The sequence below is a fragment of the Otolemur garnettii genome, unplaced genomic scaffold, assembly GCF_000181295.1.
Source record: "Otolemur garnettii isolate 467f Iridium unplaced genomic scaffold, OtoGar3 scaffold00173, whole genome shotgun sequence".
NCBI lineage: Eukaryota > Metazoa > Chordata > Mammalia > Primates > Galagidae > Otolemur > Otolemur garnettii.
The window spans coordinates 2,078,275-2,098,832 of record NW_003852568.1 but is presented as its reverse complement, the minus strand read 5'-3'; the positions used below and the strand labels follow the sequence as shown (position 1 = coordinate 2,098,832).

At 53.0% G+C, this 20,558-nt stretch overlaps 1 protein-coding gene across 1 annotated transcript in view; it reads left to right on the top strand.

Annotated features, from left to right (window-relative positions):
• MYO7B (myosin VIIB) overlaps positions 1 to 20,558 on the top strand; it is an 86,475-nt gene that overhangs the window by 27,219 nt on the left and 38,698 nt on the right. Inside the window, exons 3-14 of the mRNA XM_003800337.3 lie at positions 288 to 401; positions 1,433 to 1,585; positions 3,403 to 3,587; positions 6,096 to 6,217; positions 9,915 to 10,057; positions 11,766 to 11,879; positions 13,245 to 13,398; positions 15,424 to 15,500; positions 16,458 to 16,577; positions 16,889 to 17,031; positions 19,539 to 19,749; positions 20,221 to 20,356. Coding sequence (XP_003800385.1) covers positions 288 to 401; positions 1,433 to 1,585; positions 3,403 to 3,587; positions 6,096 to 6,217; positions 9,915 to 10,057; positions 11,766 to 11,879; positions 13,245 to 13,398; positions 15,424 to 15,500; positions 16,458 to 16,577; positions 16,889 to 17,031; positions 19,539 to 19,749; positions 20,221 to 20,356 — 1,672 coding nt within the window. The remainder of the gene's footprint in view (positions 1 to 287; positions 402 to 1,432; positions 1,586 to 3,402; positions 3,588 to 6,095; positions 6,218 to 9,914; positions 10,058 to 11,765; positions 11,880 to 13,244; positions 13,399 to 15,423; positions 15,501 to 16,457; positions 16,578 to 16,888; positions 17,032 to 19,538; positions 19,750 to 20,220; positions 20,357 to 20,558) is intronic.

Genomic DNA, 20,558 nt, shown 5'->3' with positions numbered 1-20,558 from the left:
GGAGGAGATAGAGGAAAAGGGAGAGAGAGGAGGGGAGAGAAGAGAGGAGGAGGAGAGGAGGGGGAGAGGGAGGAGGAGGAGAGGGAGGAGGAGGAGGGGAGAGGGAGGAGGAGGAGAGGTAGAAGGAGGGGAAAGGGAAGAGGAAGAAAGAGTAGGAGAGGGAGACAGAAACGAGCTCCAACCCCCTTGGGAGCGCTCTGTTGCCAGGGTCAGCCCTACGACAGAAAGTCTCCAATAGGAAGGGGAAGGAGAGAGGCTCAGACCATTGTCCTCTCTCTGTCTTTCAGGGCGACCATGTGTGGCTGGACCTTCACTCTACGAACAAGACTGGCCTGGCCATCGGAGGCCTTATCAAGGAAACAAAGCCGGGCAAGGTCTTGGTTGAGGACGATGAGGGCAAGGTCAGTGCTGTGGGCCTGGCACCCTCCCCTCTCTGGCTCTGCTCCCCAGAACCAGGTGCTTCAAGGCCAAGTGGGGACTTGGGTGTAGGACAGACTGTTGTGGAGAACACAGTGTGTGTGTCATGGGAAGCAAGGAGAATTAGTGGAATAGGGAGGAGCCAAGTAGGAAAGGAGTGGGGGCAGGTTTGGGGGAGGGGGAAAGCTGGTTTGCAAAGTGAGGGAACAAGAAAGTTGGGTAAGGAAGGTGTGTGGAGGGGGAGGAAGAAACAAAATTGCACAGGTGAGAGGCCAGCATCCCTGGGTTGGCCCGGAATGACCAGCGCGTCCACTGGTGGGAGCACAGGGCTTGCAGGGCAGCATCTAGCTGGCTACCTAAACTCTCTTCAGGCCATCCTCGCTTTGTAGCTGGGTGCTTCACGGTGAGGCAGCTGCAGGCTTGACCGCCAAGGGGAAGGTTGTGGCCTGTGAACTCCAGATTAAGGAAGCCAGCGCAGTAATAACAACAATATCCTCTATTTGCATAATGCCCATTCAATGCTTTTCTTTTTTAAAATTATTTTTTATTAAATTGTAACTTTATACATTGATGCATTTATGGGGTTCAGGGTACTGCTTCAATATACAATGTGAAATGCTTACATTGAACTAAGTAACGCATCCATCATAAATGCTTTTCCTTGTACACTTTTTACAACAACCTTCGAGGGTTCAGTGGCACCTTTTCTCCAATACAACTTCAGCTCCAAGATCCTCCCCTAGCCTGAAAGTCAGCCTTAGCCACAGCTGCACCCTGACCCTGGTCCCTGGAAATTGCTGGCTGTAGCCATAGATGGACCTGATCCTGTCACAGGTGTCCATCGACCCTTGCCACAGACCAACCTTGGCCAAAGACCAGCCCCTAGCCCCAGATCAGCTGATGTATGGCCCTGAGGGCTGGCTGCCTTGCTGCTGAGAGCCTAGACGGGAGAGTGTCGGGCTGGCCCAGGCAGATGGAGGCTGCCGCTCAGGGGAGTCTGTGCTCACAATTCCAGGACCACTGGATCCACACAGAGGACCTTGGTTCCCTCAGCCCCATGCACCCTAACTCAGCCCAGGGCGTGGATGACATGATCCGCCTGGGGGACCTGAATGAGGCAGGCATGGTGCGCAACCTCCTGATCCGATACCGGCAGCACAAGATCTATGTGAGTCACTGTGTCCACAGGGGAACCCTTCAGTGCCGACCTCCTGGGTAGTGATGGTTTGGAGCCAGACAGCTGCCCATCCCCTCACTGTGGGCGAGGCGCCTTCCTCTGTTCCCCAACCCCAAAGAAGCAGGGTGATCACACCCGGAGGGTAGGAAGCCAGCAAGTAGCGTGACAGCACAGTGCCTGGCACACAGTTGGTGCGCAGTAAGAGCTGCCTCTTCTCTCCATCTGTGGCTGAGTGGATGTGGCTAGGGCATGGTGCAGAGACAGTCTCACCAGACCAAGAGTGAGTCCTGGGATACAGGATCCCAGGGTCCTGGTCAGACGAGGGCCATGTAGGAAGATGTGGGTCCTCCCTCCAAACCCTGGCAGTGGGTGGAGGTTCACCCAGCCAGAAGGCTGTCCTCCTGGTTTCAGTGTGGGTCTTCCTAAGAGAAGTGGTATTCCCAAATTGACACCATCTCCTCTCACACTCCATGCCCCGCCCAAGTGGGTTCCACCTAGGGAAGTCACCGCCTGCCTGGGTGACCTCTCTGTGGTCTGGAGGGGTGACTACTTTGGCACTAACCAGCCCTTCTGTGCTGCCCAGAAGAGGTGGGGAGTGATCTGAGGACCCTGAAGAGAGGGGAGGTCTGGAGTAGGGAGTAGAGGCCCCGAGGGGTGGGGGGATAGCACACCCCCACACCACTCTGGCTGAATGTGGGGCAGAGCTGCTGAGTCTGACAGCAGCAGTAAGCTACACTGAGCGGCAGCCTGTCCTTCCCAAACCATTTGTGCACACATTCTTTACCTGGTCATCATGGCCTTAAAGCAGGGGTCCTCAAACTTTTTAAACAGGGGGCTAGTTCACTGTCCCTCAGACTGTTGGAGGGCTGGACTATAGTTTAAAAGGACAGGCAGCCACGGCAAAAATACCCGATGGGGCTCGGCGCCTGTGGCTCAAGAGGCTAAGGCACCAGCCACATACACCTAAGGTGGCGGGTTCGAATCCCCAGCCCGGGCCCGCCAAACAACAATGATGGCTGCAACCAAAAAATGGCCAGGCGTTGTGCAGGCGCCTGTGGTCCCGGCTACTTGGGAGGCTGAGGCAGGAGACTCGCTTGAGCCCAGGAGTTGGAGGTTGCTGTGAGCGTGATGCCATGGCACTCTACCCAGGGGGATAGCTTGAGGCTCCGTCTCAAAAAAAAAAAAAATACCCGATGGGCCGGATAAATGTCCTCAGTGGGCCGCATGTGGCCCTGGGCCGTAGTTTGAGGACACCTGCCTTAAAGTAAGAGGGATTAGCTTTTCCTTTCCTAAAATGAAAACCAAGACATGGATAATCGTGCGGCTTGTTGTGGAGGCTTCCCCTGTCTTACTCCCACCCCCAGAGGAGCAGCTGATCCTGGGCTTGGGCCCCAGGAGTAGGGCTTTTACCCAGGGGACTGGAGCACACAGGATGTGTGGGTGGGATCAGTGAGGGCTGCAGTGCTCAGCCAGCCTTCACGGGGGCCCCTGCAGGAGGCAAACCATTCATACATTTGGCCTGTTTTTATACAGCCTCTTCTAAGTACCAAGCAGGGTGCTCAAGATTTAACATCTAATCTTCCTGGGAATGTGCCCCCTGAGAGCCCACATTCCTGGTGGACACCTGTCTTCTCAGAAGAAGGAGCTGAGCAACCAGGTGTCTTGTCCTCCTGGCCCAGAATCAAATCCCTCTTCCATACCAGAGTCAGCGGGTTCCGGTAGCTCTCAAGGGTTGCATCCAAGGCCAAGGGCAGGCCGGGCTGCTCTGCCTGGGGTCGAGGGCACTGACCACTTTCTCCCTCCCACAGACATACACAGGCTCCATCCTGGTGGCTGTGAATCCATTCCAGATGCTGCCTCTCTACACCGTGGAGCAGGTGCGGCTCTACTACAATCGCCAGATGGGCGAGCTACCCCCCCATGTCTTTGCCATCGCCAACACCTGCTACTTCAACATGCAGAGAAGCAAGCGGGACCAGAGCTGCATCATCAGGTGCGGCGTCTCCCGAGGAGGGGCCTCCCTCTCCCTGACCACTCTCAACCAGCAGGCCTGCAAGGCCAGCATGTCTGGCCTCATTCAAGGGCAAACCCCCTTCTCAAAGGGAGGCAAAGCTCCCTCCCCTCTGAACCTAATCCTTCACAATATTGCCAGGGTCTGGAGTGCTCCAGCCTGAGTCAAGAAGGAAGAATGGGCTGGGTTCCATTAGGAATGGGCCCCAGGTTGGGCACTTGGGCGGCAAGGGGCAAACAGGTGAGGTCTCATTCAAAGACAAATCTCAAGGCTGGACTCAGGGAAGGACAAGCAGCAGGGGCTCCAGGGGCCAGCTGTCAGGTCACCGAGGGACAAGAGGGATGTGTTTTCTCGGGTCCAAGTCCTGTCCCTGCTTTAGAGACAGCCTGGCCTTTCTCTTCCTGGGACCACAGCATCCCTGGTGTTGAGAGTGGGGTGTGAGAGGGAAAGGAAGGCAGACGCAAATTGGGTCCAGGGCACTTGCTTCGTGCTCTGGCAGAGTCATTCATTCATTCATTTGAGGTTGTAGGGTGCCCCAACTGTGTGGCCCCCACTGTCCTAAAATGGGAAGATAGCAGCAAATGAGAGGAACCCAAATCCCGGCCCGACAGAGCTCACATTCTAGAATGGGAAGCAGCAGGGATTAAAGAATTCCATTTTGGTGAGGGTACTAAGAGCTTCAAAAAAAACAGGAGAAGAGCAAAGAGCAAGGGCTGCCTCTGCTCAGGGAGGGCAGACCAGGCACAGCCTTTCCGAGGAGAGATGTTGAACAGATAGCAGGTAGCCCTGGGTGATCAAATTCCACGTGCTCAGCCACTCTCTGAAGTCATTGTCGGGGAAAGCTATGGAGAGGCTGAGATTGTTTTCCAGTGGCATACAGCACTGAAATGGGGACTTCAAACCCAGAGCTCGGGAGAAGACAGAGAAGTGCCCCAGGAGAGAGCCGAGATTCCCAATTTGTCCCCAAGATGGGGTGTGGAGCACCCACCTCTCTGCAGGAGGCCTCAGGAGCAGAGCTGGACACAGGCGCTGGCAGGGCCGCATCCACCTGGAGAGCAGCAGGCTGGCTAGGAGCTGCCGGGAGAGGATGAGCTCCCCCATCTTTAGCTCTTTGCAGTGAACTGAATTTCACTGAGTCAAACTAGGTTCTCCGGTCCTGGCTTCTGCCAGGGCTGTGAGCAAGTTCCCCTAAGCTCCTGTCTCTACACTGGTGGGTTATTTGAAAGGCTTGTGTTTGTAAAAACGCCCGGCACTCAAGGGGCATCAGCAGAGGTTTGTCCGTCTGACTCCACTTTGCTGGCATAGTTGTCAGGGCGTGAGCTAGAGCTGGGGTTTTGAGAAAGATTTCTCTGGATGAAGATTAGGAGAGAAAGGAAGGTTTACTTTACTTTTCCAGGTGGAAAGGGCCAGCACCAATCAGCTACTCAGCAGGCTCCTTATTTAGGGGAAGAAGAAGGTTTGGGGTGTGGCCAAAGTGAGCAGGGTACTGTGAGGGGGCATCAGCCTCGCTTGTTTTTAGTGCAGGCTGATAGCAGAGTGGTGGTGACAGGCTCATCACGGGAGACTGTGGTCTCCTCAGTAATTCTGCTCCTGGGGAAAGATTGGGGCTTGTAGCTTCACTCCCCTGCTGTGGTTCTTGTTCCCTCAGGAACTCTTTGAGGGTGTAAAGCCAGATTCTAAAGGCAATTTTTAGTTAGGACTAGTGATTGTAAAAGATTTTACATTTCCTTTTATCTGCTGCCTCCTTTTAGATAGTGTGAAAACAGAGCTCTATGGGATGCCTGTTAGCCAAAGAGCTGATTGATTCAGCCCTTATCGAGAAACTATGTGTTGATACATTTTTTGTTATTTCACTAGCAAGCAAGGGGGTACTTTCAATAGTGAATGTGGACATCCTGATCATAACTTTTTAAACAGGTGTTATTTTCAGATGGAGTAATATCTGTCCAGGATTTGCTTCAAAAAAGTGCAGGAGGGGAGACAAAATTAGCCAGGGGTTGAAGCTGAGTAACGGGACAGTGGGAGGTCACTATGCAAACTTCAAAGTGTAGGGATCCTCCCCTGGGAGCTGGCAAAACATGCTGAATCTGATTCAAGAGAGCTTGATGGGATCTGGGCGTCTGCATTCGGAGTCTGCTGCCCACCTGTGGACCACACTTTCATTAGCCGGACATTTTGTCATCTCATTCATTCATCTGTATTTCCTGGGCACTGTGCTGGTGACCCTAGAATGAGCCAGATCTGAGTATACCTAGGAGCTTGCAGCAGAGCAGGGAAAAAAAGGACAAACACACCAATAACTCATACAGCATAGGCAGTTGGAGCCCCCCAGAGGACTTCAGGGTGAATGTAGTGGAATTTCTGCGTGGGGAAAGGGTATCCCTGTTAGACTGGCCCAGAAAGCAGGCCCAGGGTAGGTTTGCAGGAGAGTTGAGAGGTGCTGGGAAAAATAGTTCTGTGGACTCATGTCCCTGCTCTCCCTCTTTGCAGTGGTGAGTCTGGGGCTGGCAAGACGGAGACCACCAAGCTCATCCTGCAGTTCCTGGCCATGGTCAGCGGCCAGCACTCATGGATTGAGCAGCAGGTCCTGGAGGCAAACCCCATTCTGGAGGGTAAGTGGCACCCTGGGGACTGCCTTCCTCCCTAGCCTGCAGACTGGGGCCCTCCTGCCAGGACAGGCCATGGGGATAGGCCATTAGCCTTCGGTGACTCCTCCAGATCCTCCGGACACAAAAGAAAAGGGTAGAGGGTGCTCCCAGGGAGCACAAAGAGGAAAGACTGACAAATTCATAAGTAAATTTGAGAAATGCTGCATGAGTTTGTGCAGGTCCTTGGGGAGCAGTTGCTGGGCCCTGGTTAGGGCTGCAGGAGGTTCATCAGGGGTGACCCCTGCAGGGTGTAAGGAGGAGGGAAGCAGGAATGGGCAGGGCAGGCCTCAGACTGGGATGCTGTTGGGACATTTGGGAAAAGAAAAGGAAGAAGAAGCCAATGTGGGGAGAAGAGGATCCTGCTGCCTGGGGTCTGACCAGGTCTTGGCCAACCTGCCCCAGAGGAGCCCTGTGCTATCCCCCAAAGTCCCCTGGTGGAGGTGGCCCAGAGCCTGTGACCTCACTCCCAAACCTGCCAGCCACTGGACAGCACTGGCTCGCTCGTTTCTTTATGATCAACCTCAGCCCCAGCAACCCCTTTTTTTGTCTTCCAGCCACACACACAAGTTTTCTCTTTTTTTGCCCTTAAGTTTTATCTTTTCAGAATGTCATGTAAATGACATCATACGGTTGGTAGTCTCTTACATCTGGCAGTTCTCCTTAGCATAACAGATTTCCACATTGTTTCCCGTGTCAACAATTCTGTGCTTTGTGATGTTGAGTAGACGCCCATGGTATGGAGGTCCTGCGCTTGTCAGTTCACCAACTGATGCACGTCTGGACTGGTTATAGTTTTTAGCAATTATGAATGAAGCCTCTATGAACGGTCACATATGGGCTTTTTTGTAAACGCACATTTTTCTCTTGACTAAATATGTAGGCATGAAATTGTTGACTCAAATGACAAAGCAGCAGTGCTTTTCCCAAGAGGCTGTAGGAGTAGGAGAGTTTCACTTGTTCTGCGTCCTCATTCGCACTTGGAGCAGCCAAGAACGATCTTGTGCCACTCTGATGCATGTGAGGCAGGCAGTACTGTCGTTTCCCCAGTGACTGATAATGTGGAGCGCCCTTTCACATCCACATTCCTCTCTGGGTGTCTTCTCCGGGGAAGTGTCTGTTCAAATCTTTTGCCTGTTTTTTTTTGGGGGGGGGGGGGACAGAGTCTCACAGCTCACAGCAAACTCCAGCTCTTGGACTTAGGCGATTCTCTTGCCTCAGCCTCCTGAGTAGCTGGGACTATAGGCACCCGTCTATTTTTTGGTTGCAGTTTGGCCGCGGCCAGGTCCGAATCTGACACCCTCAGTATATGGGGCCAGCACCCTACTCACTGAGCCACATGTGCCACTCCCCTTTGCCTGTTTTTTAAATGGGCTTATTTCCTTACTAATGAGTTTTAAGAATTCTTTATATATTCTGGATATAAGAACTTTGTAAGATACTTAGTCTGCAAATATTATGTCCCAGTTGGAGGCCTGTTATTTTTTTTTATTTCATTTTCTTAAACAATGTATTTTTCAGGACAGAAGATTTAAATTTTGATGACGTTCAATTTGTCATTTTTTCCTTTTAGGGATCACACTCTTTGTGTGATAGCTGAGAAATCTTTGCCTAATGTGAAAATTTTCTCCTATGTTTCTTTTCGATATTTTGTAGTTTTAATTCTTACATTTAGGTTTATGATCTAATTTTTTTAATATGGTGCAAAGTATGGGTAGACTTTCTCCTCTTTCTCTCTCCCCCTCCCTGTTTTATATGTGGATATCCAATTTTTCCAGCCCTATTTGTCAAAAATACTATGTTTTCCTCCATGGACATCTCTGCGTTTTGTTCTAAAATCGGTGAACCATACATGTTGGAGAGGGACTATGCCTGGATCCTCTATTCCATTCTGCTTCTGTCAGTCCTTTCACCAGTATTACACTGTCTTGACTTCTGTGGCTCAACAGGCAGGTTTGCAATCAGATAGCGCATGTCCTCCAGTTTCATTCTCCTTTTCAAAATTGGCTATTCTGGCTCGGGGCCTGTGGCTCAAGTGGCTAAGGCGCCAGCCACATACACCTAAGGTGGCAGATTCGAATCCAGCCCGGGCTGCCAAAACAACAATGACGGCTGCAACCAAAATTAGCCAGGCATTCTGGTGGGTGCCTGTGGTCCCAGCTACTTGGGAGGCTGAGGCAGGAGACTCGCTTGAGCCCAGGAGACTCGCTTGAGCCCAGGAGTTGGAGGTTGCTGTGAGCTGTGATGCCACAGCACTCTACCCAGGGGGATAGCTTGAGGTTCTGTCTCAAAATTGGCTATTCTGTGTCCTTTGCCCTTTCATATACAGGATATATATCTTAAAATCAGCGTGTCAATTGCTGCAAAATAATCACCCACATCAAATGCTTTCTTAAAAAGGGAGCTGACCAGTTGTCTCATCATGGCCACATGGGGTTCAATAAGTTGAATGGCTGTTTCTCTGGGAACTCTTTCCTTCATCTCATGGGTCTAATGCTGGATCGTGATCTTTTTGAACTGTATCCCAATCATTAATGGGCTGTGAAATCAGTCTTCTAGAACAAATGAAATACCATAGATTGGAAAATACCCTGACCCAAAATACAAATGAAATGAAAAAGAAAGTAAATTCATGTTCAAAAGCAAGTGGTGAGAAAAAAGAAAAGGAAAATAAAATGAAAACACCCCAACCCACCACTCTTTGTAAGAACCGGTACTATCTTATTTTAATTATGTGTGTGGGGGGGGGTGTATTTATACCAGGACATGCTGCAAAATATCTTTCTTGCTGTGGGTAACGTCAGAAAAGTTTGCAGAAACAGCTTTACGAAAAACACTTCTGGTGTTTTGTTTTGTTTTGACAGAGTTTTACTCTGTCACCCTGGCTAGGGTACAGTGGTGTCATCATAGCTCACAGCAACCGCAAACTCCTGGGCTCAAGAGATCCTCTTGCCTCAGCCTCCCAAGTAGCTAGAACTGTCGGTGCCCACCACCACACCTGGCTAAGTTTCTATTTTTAGTAGAGATGGGGGTCTTCCTCTTGCTCAGGCTGGTCTTGAACTCCTGAGCTCAAGGGATCTGGCTCGGCTTCCCAGAGTGTTTGGATTACAGGTGTGAACCATGGCACCTGGCCTCAGAAAATACCTTTGGATCGTGCTACAACACAACGCTTCCTGATCTGACCAGTGTGCCCTGGCCTGGGCCCAGTCTTGCTGCTTTCCCCCTACCCTGCCTCTGCCCTGCAGCCTGAGCCATCCTTCCAAAGCCTCTGGGAATTTCCTTCCATGCTCTCTCAAACACGTTCTTGTTTCCACCCTCACTGGCAGAACTAATTGCCAGCTTCTGAGTCTGGCTGTTCAAGGCTCTGTGACACCTGGCCCCGCCTTCTACCTAGCCTTGTCTGCCTTCCACTGCAGTCCTCATGTCTCCTACACTCTGGCCAACCTTCCCCCTCTGCAAGCACACTTCATGCTTTGTGAACTCTAAGCCTGCATTTTGCCTTCCTCTTAGCACATCCTTGGCTGCCATCACCGTCTAGTGCAACTGCACCCATCTTTCACTTCTGGGCTTGGCCACCTCCTCTGAGAAGCCTTCCCAGATGACCCGCTTAAAGTAAATTTTCTCCTTTCTGCTCCCATAACGGGCATTGCCCACTCGCCCTCAGCCTTCGGAAATGCCAAGACAATCCGCAACGACAACTCAAGCCGCTTTGGGAAGTACATCGACATCTACTTCAACCCCAGCGGGGTGATCGAGGGCGCACGCATTGAGCAGTTTCTCCTGGAGAAGTCCCGGGTCTGCCGGCAGGTGAGGCCTCTAGTCACCCAGGACAGGGAGTCAGGAGCTTGGGGCAAGTTTCCAAGAGGGGTCCCCTTCCACTGCTCTCACCCCTCCCCTGGCCCTCACTGGACCATAGTGGTCCCTCTCTAGTATTCCAGCATAAAAAGTGATAGGATTTTCTCAGTTTTGAATTTTCATCTATATAATTGTCCTTGTTCTTTGGTGCCTACTCTTCAACTCTACTAGAATTAGTGCTGAGTCTGGGACAGTTCCAGGTTGTATCTTCAGCCTGGGGAAGCTGGATAATAGTGTCCAAAAGGCCCACGGGCAGGGAAAGTGGTGGCATGTGGCATGTGGCCTGTGCTGTCATGCTGGCCTGTGTGCACAAGGTCCCATGCTTGGTTTAATGCTCTGCCGTTGCCATCTCAAAATTCTCATTAACTTTTTAGCTAGGGGGCCCACAACTTCGTTTTGCCCTGAGCCGATCATGTAGTTAATCCTAAATGTCAGGGATGCTGATGTGTGGCACCTATGACAGCAGGATTAATGCACCCTGTGTGTGAGGGTGCTCCCGTGTGATGGTCTAACACCTAACACACGCATGTGTGCAAGTGCACAGATGCAGGGAAGGTCTGGGGGAAACGCCTCCAACAGAGGGGCTGGGGCTGCGCATGAGGGTGGAGAGGCGCCCAGCACTGGGGAGAGCTGAGGAGGAGGCTCACATGGAGTGACCGTCCACCTGGTGCCGGACACGTCCCCTGTATTGTCTCATTGTCTCTTCACAACCATGAGAAGTAGATAGATCTCCTTCTCCCCATTGTACAGATAAGGAAACTGAGTCCAGAGGAGCTGGATCACTTGTCCAGGGTCATGGTGCTGGGATCCACCAGTCTCTCTCACCCCAAAGTCTGCCCTTTCCAGGGCTCCTACTTCTTCACACAGTGCTTGGGGAATTCATAGAGCTTGTCACCCAAAGGGATATGCCAGAATGGGCAGGAAATTTCTGAAGCAGATGAGAAATTAGCCCTGCCTGTGATGAGAGACAGATTTGGAAACTGTAGCGTATCGATGCTGGGTACAGTAACAGAGGAGGAGGCGGTCTGTCCCTGTTGGTGTGGAAGCCAAGAGACCCGCCTGGATGAAAAAAAGGAAGTTGAAGAACAACAAATACGGTTTTGTGGGAAACAAAGAACTATTTATAGATATACTATAAGCAGATGTATTAAAAATATCTAGAAAGGAAAACAGACCCTCGAGTGATCCTGGGAAAGGAGGGGAAGGACTTTGAGGATAGGCAGGTAGGGTGGAAAGAAACTCTCTTTTAAAACTACTGCGCATACTTCAGATGTTTGGAGTTTTACAAGAATGCATTTGTAAAAATACATGGAAGGCCTTAGGTAACCTTGTGCTGTCACTAAGTGACCATGAAGAGCATGGGGCTGTGAGCAGAGGGCCTGGACCCCACGCGGTCACTGCCCAGCCTGGACACAGCATCAGGGCGTGGGAAGCAGTGGACATGCAGGGGGCGACGGGGCACCGAGCGGGGATGAGTTGCTGTTCTTGGAAGCTCAGGGTGAGGTCTGAGGCCAGCAACAAGGACAGCGACCAGGCTGGGCAGCCCATGGGCTGATTCCAAAGTCACAGCTGATCAGGAAAGCTTGGCAGGGACAGTGCAGGAAGCAGCCTCAAGCCCCAGGAGCCCCTCACGAGTCTGTGTGCACTGCCACCCTCCCAGGCCCCCGAGGAGCGGAACTACCACATCTTCTACTCCATGCTCCTGGGGATGCGAGCCCAGGACAAGGAGCTGCTGTGCCTGGGGATGCCCTCCGAGTACCACTACCTGACCATGGTGAGCCCCTCACGGCCAAGGAGACAGAGGGAGAAGGGCCCTACGGCACAGCCCTGGGTACAGCTGACAGCAGCAAAAAGCCTGGGAGGCTGCGGCTTCCCTTCCTTCCCTGCCAGCCCCCTCTGGTGGGGATCACAGGCCATCACATGCCTCCTTCCCCCGAGCTGTCACATGTAACCCGCCCCTTCCCACAAGCCTCAATTTCCTTTGGATCTCACCAGATGACAGGCTCCCAGTACTCAGTGGGTCTTGGGGTGTCATCTACCCCTGCTCCTGCTCTCGATTTCACACCAGTCACTCTCCCTACAACATGAGCTCCAGAAGGCTGGGCCTTCCTCTGTCCCAGCCATGTCCAGCCTTGGACAGCCACTGCTCATGTTTGACGACCAGGAAGAAACATGGTCACCTCAGGGATATCTCTCCCACATGACTCTCTCTCTGGGTCCCTCACCCCAAGGTCTTCACCAGCCCTGCCTGGTCCATGGCAGTAGGGTCCTCGTAGGTTTCCCTGTCACTAGTCTTGACCTCTAATTGATCACCCACCCAACAGCAAAAGGCAATTCTCACAATGTGAATCACATCTCTGGTGACAGTGCTGAGATGACTCCTGTGGCCTGTGCGGAAGACATCCAAGTTCCTAGGCATAGTTTCCAGCATCCAACCCTCTTCCAAACTCTCCTTACTCAAGGCTGACCTCAGCCTCCCCACTGCCCCCTCCCTGCCTTGCCCCTCCCACCCCCACCCCTCTCTCCCTAGTCTGCCCTCTACCCTGTGCTGCTTTGAGGATCGGATGGGGCCAACTCAACCCTCCACTCCCAAGGAAGCCTTTCCCCACTTCCCCATAGGGCTGGCCCTGGCCACTTTGGTCTGGGCACCTGTAACAGCCATGACAAGATCATTTGCTCCCTCCAGCCCCTCCTGGATGTGATGCTCAGCACCCAGGGCAGGGCCAGGCCTCACCATTTCTGAATTCCAATTAGAAGCACAGGGCCTGGACATGGTAGCCTTGGAAAGTGCTTTTTAAAGGAATGAACCCATGGTGCTCCCCGAGACCGATGAGGCAGGCCTAAGTATGGACAGATGACAGAGACTCAAAGAAGCAGAATGACTGGGCCCAGGCCCCACGGAGGCCAAGTGCCAGGGTTGGCTGCAAAGCCTAGGCATGCTGTGGCTGTGCTGTGGCGGTGCCATTGTGATTCTACCTCTGGGCCTGGATGTGGCCCTGCAAGGCCCATACGGCGCCTGTGAAGTGTGCCCTCTCACAGGCCTCCAGCTGAGTACCTGAGGCTTCTCAGCCTTGCTGGTCCCAGTACAGAGGAAGGAGGGTGTGGGGGGCCCCGTGAGTTGAGGTGCCCTGTCCTGCAGGGAAACTGCACCTCCTACGAGGGGCTCAATGATGCCAAGGACTATGCCCACGTCTGCTCAGCCATGAAGATCCTCCAGTTCTCCAACTCTGAGACCTGGGACCTCAGCAAGCTGCTGGCTGCCATTCTCCACCTGGGGAACGTGGAATTCGTAGGTAATTCTGGCTTTGCTCAAACTGCACCCCTGGGGGAGGAAGAGGGACTGGGGTGGGAGCAGGCGGACATCTCTGTGAGCTCTCACAAGAGGGTTCACAAGATATGGGGTCCAACCTGGTCCTGGAAAAGCATGTCTGAAAAATATAGCTGTGATTTGGAGGCGTCATGAAGTTAAAGCCCTCCAAAAGTGGAGACTCTGACCAATCATCCCCCACTTTTTGCTGGGACCCCAAAGGGCTATCTCCTCAGGGTGAGAGTGAATCAGAGAAAACAAATCCATGCATGAACTTTGGCTGTCTGGGACTACGGTACACTGACCTGTTGGTATCTCCACATGCCTGACAGAAGTTACTGACAATCCCAGCAACCTAGATTACAAATGATTCCTTCAAATAATCTTTCAGACATAACATCCAGCATGCAGCCAGAAATAAACGGGAACAAAGGAAACAAGATATCATGAACAACAACCAGCAGAAATAATAAATTGTAGAAACAGATGCACAGAGATTTCAGATATTGGAATCACTAGGCACAGACTGCAGAGCAACTCTGTTCAGGAAAAGAAGCCAAGCTTGGGTGGCACCTGTGGCTCAAAGGGGTAGGGCGCCAGCCCCCTATACCAGAGGTGGCAGGTTCAAACCCAGACCCTGGCCAAAAAAAAAAAAAGGAAGCCAAGCTTGAAGATGTAAACAGGGAATCTATAATATAGAGTGACATTACAGATTTTGAAAGGAACCACATAGGAATTCTAAAAGAAATAACCGAAATTAAGGACTCGATGGCTGGGTTAACAGCTGATTTTGCACAGGTAAAGGAAGAATGGGTGGGCTGGGGGGAAAATCGGAAAAAACTACAGCACAGCATGGAGGGACAAAAAGGTGGAGATCATAAAAGAGAAGGTAAGAGATCAAGCAGGTGCAGTGAGAAGACGTAGCTTCCTTTTAATAGGAATCCTCAAGGAATAGAGAAGGAGAATGGGGCAGAGGCAACACTGGAAGAGATTATGGCTGGTTCTCAACAAATGAGAACCCATTCACAGAGCTCACTGACCTGTTCCAGAGCACAGGCTCAGGCCACCATCTCACAGCAGATGAGAACCTCCCCTCCCAGCGAGGTGTAGCAAGGGTAATCTATGTCTGCCCACCAAGTGGGGTTCTCTGGCCAGAAGAAGGCGCATGCTGACCTGAAGTGGCCTGGGGCCAGGAAGAGCTTTGGAAGCGTGGTGCAGAGGAGTGAAGCGGGCAGGGAGCATCAGTCAGATCCCACTAACAGCATTTAAAACAGGCAAAACTACAAGCTGTTTAGGGACCCCATGTACGTAACAGGAAGGTGAAGAGAAAGCAAGAGAGCCATTTGAATAAAAGGAGGGAGAGCCCTTACCTCAGTGGTGGATTGAAATAGTCTTAGCAAGAAAGGGCTGCGGGGAGGCCCGGGTGTTGGAGGGTCTATATTTGGCTTCAGTGGTGGTTACTTGGTGATGACTTAATCCATTACAACATACCTTGTGTTTTATGCACTTTTTTATCTCTCTATCTATTTAGCAATTTTTTTAAGTTTAGAAAAGAAATCAAAAATGCCTCCCTTAGTCTGGCAGTCTGTCTTAAGGTAGATGTTGTTAGCTAAAGGAGGAAGACCTGGAAGGGGAGGGGTCAGGAGGCAGTGCGGAGAGCTGGGCCTGGCTTAGCACCGGTGCTCCGATAATGTTTGCTTTGTGTGATGGAATGAATGAATGCCCAGGTTTCCACAGGTGGCCATGAGGACTGGAGGAGGCTGGTGGATCATCTTCTCCTGGTGCCAGTGCCTCTTGGGTGCCCCAGTTCAGACTTCTCTCAGATGGGCCCTTAGATCCAGGGCCCTGGTCTCTTCTAGTAGAGGGGGTGTCATCTGCCACATTCGTTTGCAGCTAAGGCCTGGGGAAGGAAGTGGCCCACACCTGGGGCAGCTGTGGCTGATGTGTGGCTTTGGCTGCCACAGGCCTAGGCCTCACAGGGGCCTCTGCCCCATCATTCCTCTCTCCCTAGCTGCGGTCTTCGAGAATCTGGATTCCTCCGATGTGGGAGAAACGCCTGCTTTTCCCACTGTGATGAAGTTACTGGAGGTAGGGCCAGGGTGCTTGCCATCATCCTCCACTTTTGTAAGGGGCCCCAGGGCCCTAGGCTTACAGACCCCTGATACCTGACTCTCATAACCTTATCCAGGCTCTAACCTTATCCCTGCATAGACGTTGCAGTGCCTGAGGGCAGACATAGGACAAACTGGCCGGTAACAGACAGCAGAATGACCACTTTGGCTCTCCCTTTCCCTGTGTCCCCTCCTGCTGGGCAGTGCCCCTAACTTGCCATCCTTGCCCTCCACCCAGGACAACCCGGCCTGTGCCTTCATGCCCTGGGCCCCTCCAGGAGCTGTGCTGTTCTGGGACAGTGGCCCATGCTGAGGAGCCTGTGGCCCACCTGGTTGGCCCTCCCCATTGTTACCTGCACCACTGATCTGTGCCATGGAGGAAGGGTGGCAAGGGCTGGTTGGGGACCTCTGTACTAGGGATGTGGCCACATCCTCCACACCCTGTCCCATTGACAGTTCTGGTGGAAAATTAATAGAGTAAGAAGGAAAAAAAAAAGCAATCAGATTGTGCTGTTAACATTCTATGTAGAACCTCTGGGTTTGTCTGGCTCCGTCCTTCCCATATGGCGAGGCGGCCCAGGCCCACCAGACTCTCCTTGCTGCTTCAGGTCTTCAGCTTCCAGGCAGAAGTGATTTGGGTTGGGCCATCAGAACCCACCATGACCCTGGCTTTCTAAGACACAAACCCCTTTCCCATTCCCCAGGAGACTAGCACACTGGTCCCCCGAGCTGGTGCATCCTTCCCAGACCCTCCACGTCTCAGGGCTCCCAGGCCCCTGGCTCTGGCCCAGATCCAGCATGGCCCCAGTCTCAGGCACTGCCCACCTGCAGGGTCTCTGGTGATGAGAGGGAACAAGACATGACAGAAGCAAATCAGAGTCCTGGGCAAGGCCCTGTCCTACAGGTGTGATGCAGCCCCCACCTGCCTTCCCAGGTACAGCACCAGGCCCTCCGGGACTGTCTGATCAAACACACCATCCTCATCTGTGGGGAATATGTCACCAGGCCGCTGAACATCACCCAGGCCATAGACCGGAGGGATGCCTTCGCCAAGGTACAGAGCTGCCAGAGCAGAGCCTGTATATCTTCACCTGCTGACCTGGCCCTGCTCCTCATGCTGCTCACGGGCAGCAAGAAGGAGCAGAGCATACTGGGCAGGTCCCAACTCTGCTGGTCACTTGCCTGGTGATCTGGGGCTTCCTAGCCTCTTGGGCCTTGGTTTCTTGCCTCTAGGTCCAGGATGATGACATCCCTAGCAGATCTGGGACATCGATTTTACTCGCACACAGACTTTCTGGGTAAACTCAGAGAAGGGCAGCCTCCTCCAGTGCCTCAAAGCCCTGGGCCTCACCTGTGTCTCCCCAGGGAATCTATGGGCACCTTTTCCTGTGGATCGTCAGGAAGATCAACACTGTGATCTTCACACCTCCTGACCAGGACCCCAAACATGCGCGCAGGGCCATCGGCCTCCTGGACATATTTGGCTTTGAAAATTTCCAGAACAATAGGTACGAAGATCTAAGGTCCACCTGCTCCCCTCTAACTTAGCAAGCTAGGGCACCCAGGCCAGGGCAAGTCTTTCTACACCCAGCAATCCATGCCAATGCACAGCGTCTCCTTTAGAGAAGGCCACAGAGCTAAAAGCCACCCCCAAGAGAGACCCCTTATCATCCCAGACTGAACTGGTGAAAGTGAAAATCAGTCATGATGATTTGGCTGCAGCTGTGGGTGGGCTATCATAACAGGGAGTGGGGGAGCTGGGGAATTTGTGGACCATTCTGAAGTCTGAGTTGGGGGGTAAGCTGAAGCAGGATTTCTCTGACCCGGTGTCCAGCACCCCAGACTGGATGCTGAAGAGCTGTAACCTGGAGGCAGGTCAGAAAAAATTACTGCCAGATGTGACCATAGTGGAGCCTGGGGGTGGGATAGACAAGGGTAGGAAGGAGCCACACCAGGCCAGGTGATGCCCCAGGTGTCATCATATATCAGGAGGTGTCAAGTGAAGACTGTCTGACAAGCAGGCAAGTGGCGTTCTGGATGCAACCCAGCTTATCTGAGCCCAGTTCATTTAAAGCACCTGGTGGGGTAGAGGGTGGGCCACTGGCCTCAAGAAACAGAGGCTTCTGGGCCCTGTCTGAGGAGCCCAAGGGTTAGCCTACCTTGGCATCCTGGGGCCCAAGGCCCTGTCTACAAGTGAAGTGTGTCCTCGGAATGATTTAGGATTGTCAAGACACTGCCATTCCAAGCATAAGCACACTGGGATCTCAGCCTCTCCAGGCAGGTGGCAGGGCTGGCAGGGCTCAAGTGGGATCCAGGGCATTGGTATCTGGCCCTGGGAGAGACGGGTGAGCCACTATGCACATATGCACACTTTGGAGGTTGGTTCTAGAAAATGGGGCTGTGTATTCAGGGATCTCTCCCTGAAGGAAGGCCACCAGCTGGGTTTGTGCCAGGGCTGCAGCCTGGGGGTCTGGGAGGGAGGTGCTGCTTGCACCGGGTCCCTCCCTGGTCACATCTTCTGCATTGAGCTTCTCATTGAGCAGCTCCAGGCAGTGTGTTGGGTATGGGGTACACTGCAGGCCTGTCTGGATCCTGAAAACAATGGGAAGCAGGGAAGATTTGGAGCAGAGAAGAGTGTGATTGGATTTGCACATCAGAACGCGTCCTCTAGTGGCCACATGCAGAATAACTGGCAGGGTGAGGCTGGAGGAGGGCAGAGCCTTTAGGAGGCCACGACTGTGCCCAGGTGAGCAGAGGCCTGGATTCAAGTGGCAGCAGAGGGAGGGAAAGAAGTAAACAGGTCAGTTCCATGGGAGAGATAGCATGGGCCAGACTTCTGACTGACGGGACTTGGGGAGGAGGCATAGAAAGGTGTCGAGCACAACTCCTCGGTCTCTAACTTGAGCCAGGGGAGGTGGGTGGAGGGACCGTGTCCCTAGGTAGGGAGCCCAGCAGGTAGAGCAGATTTGAGGGCTTGGGGGTCGAGAGGTAGGGAGCATGTCTGGTCCATGCAGAGAGGCCAGGCTGTCAATCCTGGGGTCTCTGGAATCTCATGTTGACACCAGGGCCACCCTGTCCACAGGTCTGAGGCTGCTCATGTCCGCTCAGTCCTGTAAGGATGGTCTCAGTGTCAGGACAGGCAGGCCTGTCAGAGGAGCTTTCAGGGTATCTGTTTGGGGAAAATCCCAGGATAGTATAGAAAAACTGCCCCGCAAACTGAGATGGAGCTGGGAGACCAAAAATGACTCAGCCAGTCTGGTGTGATTGGTTAGATGAGCTCATTAGAGGGACCTACAAGGGCACTTGCTCCTGGGTGGCACAGGAACTTCTCCCATCCACAGGATGCTTCTTGCTAACAAATCTGCATCTGCTCACCAGGCAAATCTGGTGTTGCCTTAAATCCCTTCCCAGTGAGTGACACAGAGCTCCTTTGTATCATTGCTTATTCACAGCGAAACAAGTCCGGCAGGGGCCTTACCATCACCATGTGCCATCATATAACTTTGTTAATGTTAATGGCATTACAACCCTCCACCGGGGCACTACAGGGCTTCTCTGGAGAGGCCAGGGCCAGTCTGAGCCAGACGCTTCAAGGCAAGAGTGCCGGGCACTCTCCTACGCCCAGTAGTTATCTTGGGGCTTGCTTGAATTTGTCACAAGTCCGCTGAGCACTAATTCTGCTGAACCCTCTGGGCCGGCCCAGTGTTTGTTCTGTGGTGGGGAACTTGCCTTTTTCCCTCAGGATCATAAGAAGCCAAAGGCAAGGACTTGATGACTGGCCGAGCCTTCTCCTTTCTGTTAGTCTGCTTGCCTTGGGGGTGAGGGGAGCAGAGGGAGGGTGTGCCGGGAGGCGTGTCTGAGAGGATACAGAAGCTGCGTGCGTGCGGGAGGTGCACCTGTGGGCAGGTGGGTCCACGGCTGTGTGCAGACGGCCGGCGATCTCATGGCTCCAGCGTGCCGCAGTGGGGCCGAGCTGAGCCCTCTCCACCCCGGGTGATGGGCTTTGCTTCCACAGCTTCGAGCAGCTCTGCATCAACTTTGCCAATGAGCACCTGCAGCAGTTCTTTGTGCAGCACGTGTTCACCATGGAGCAGGAGGAGTACCGCTCGGAAGGCATCGCCTGGGACTACATCCACTACACCGACAACCGGCCCACGCTGGACCTGCTGGCCCTCAAGCCCGTGAGCATCATCTCCCTTCTGGACGAAGAGAGCCGCTTCCCACAGGTGTGTGTCTGGGCTACCAATCTTCATATCGAGACCCCTGCTCATGGGCTTCTTCCTTGAAGGTGGCAAACTCCAGTTGGGTGGATCCCTTGTTTCTGGAGTTGCCAAAACCTCTACCAAGAATAAAAAGGACAGCCTCAAGCCTCGACCTCACCAGACCCTCCCCTTTTTCAAGGCTGCCTCAGGCCCACCCCCTCACAAAGCCTTCTCTGACTGCTGTGGTGGCTGGGCAGTTACAGAGATGGTGGAGCAGGACAGCTGGTGGCCTCTGCTTCCAGCCTGGCCCTTGCTCACTGCAGGTTGCCTACCCGTAGGTGTTACTCTCCTCTGTCTGTGCAGAGGCCCTCAGTCATTCTGAGCCCAGGTTGCTTTGTCACCATGAGGCAGCCCTTGAGCCTGCGGGTGGGCCACTTGACCTCCCTGTGGCTGGACGCTCGGACCTCAGCCCAAAGGGCATCTGGGTTCTTCCAGGGGACTGATATCACCATGCTGCAAAAACTGAACAGCGTCCACGCAAACAACAAGGCTTTTCTGCAGCCCAAAAATATCCACGACACCAGATTCGGGATTGCCCACTTCGCGGGAGAGGTATACTACCAGGCAGAAGGTGAGGGCGGCTCCTCTCACACACCTTCCAAAGAAAGATCAGGCTCCAGGGGGACTGGAAAGGAAGTGGAGAGGGTGAGGTTGTCCTGCAGATCTGGCAATGGGACAGAGGCATGAGTAGTGTGGAGAGGGTTGTCCTGCAGGTCCAGCAAGGGGACAGAGGCTTGAGTAGTGTGGAGAGGGTTGTCCTGCAGGTCCAGCAA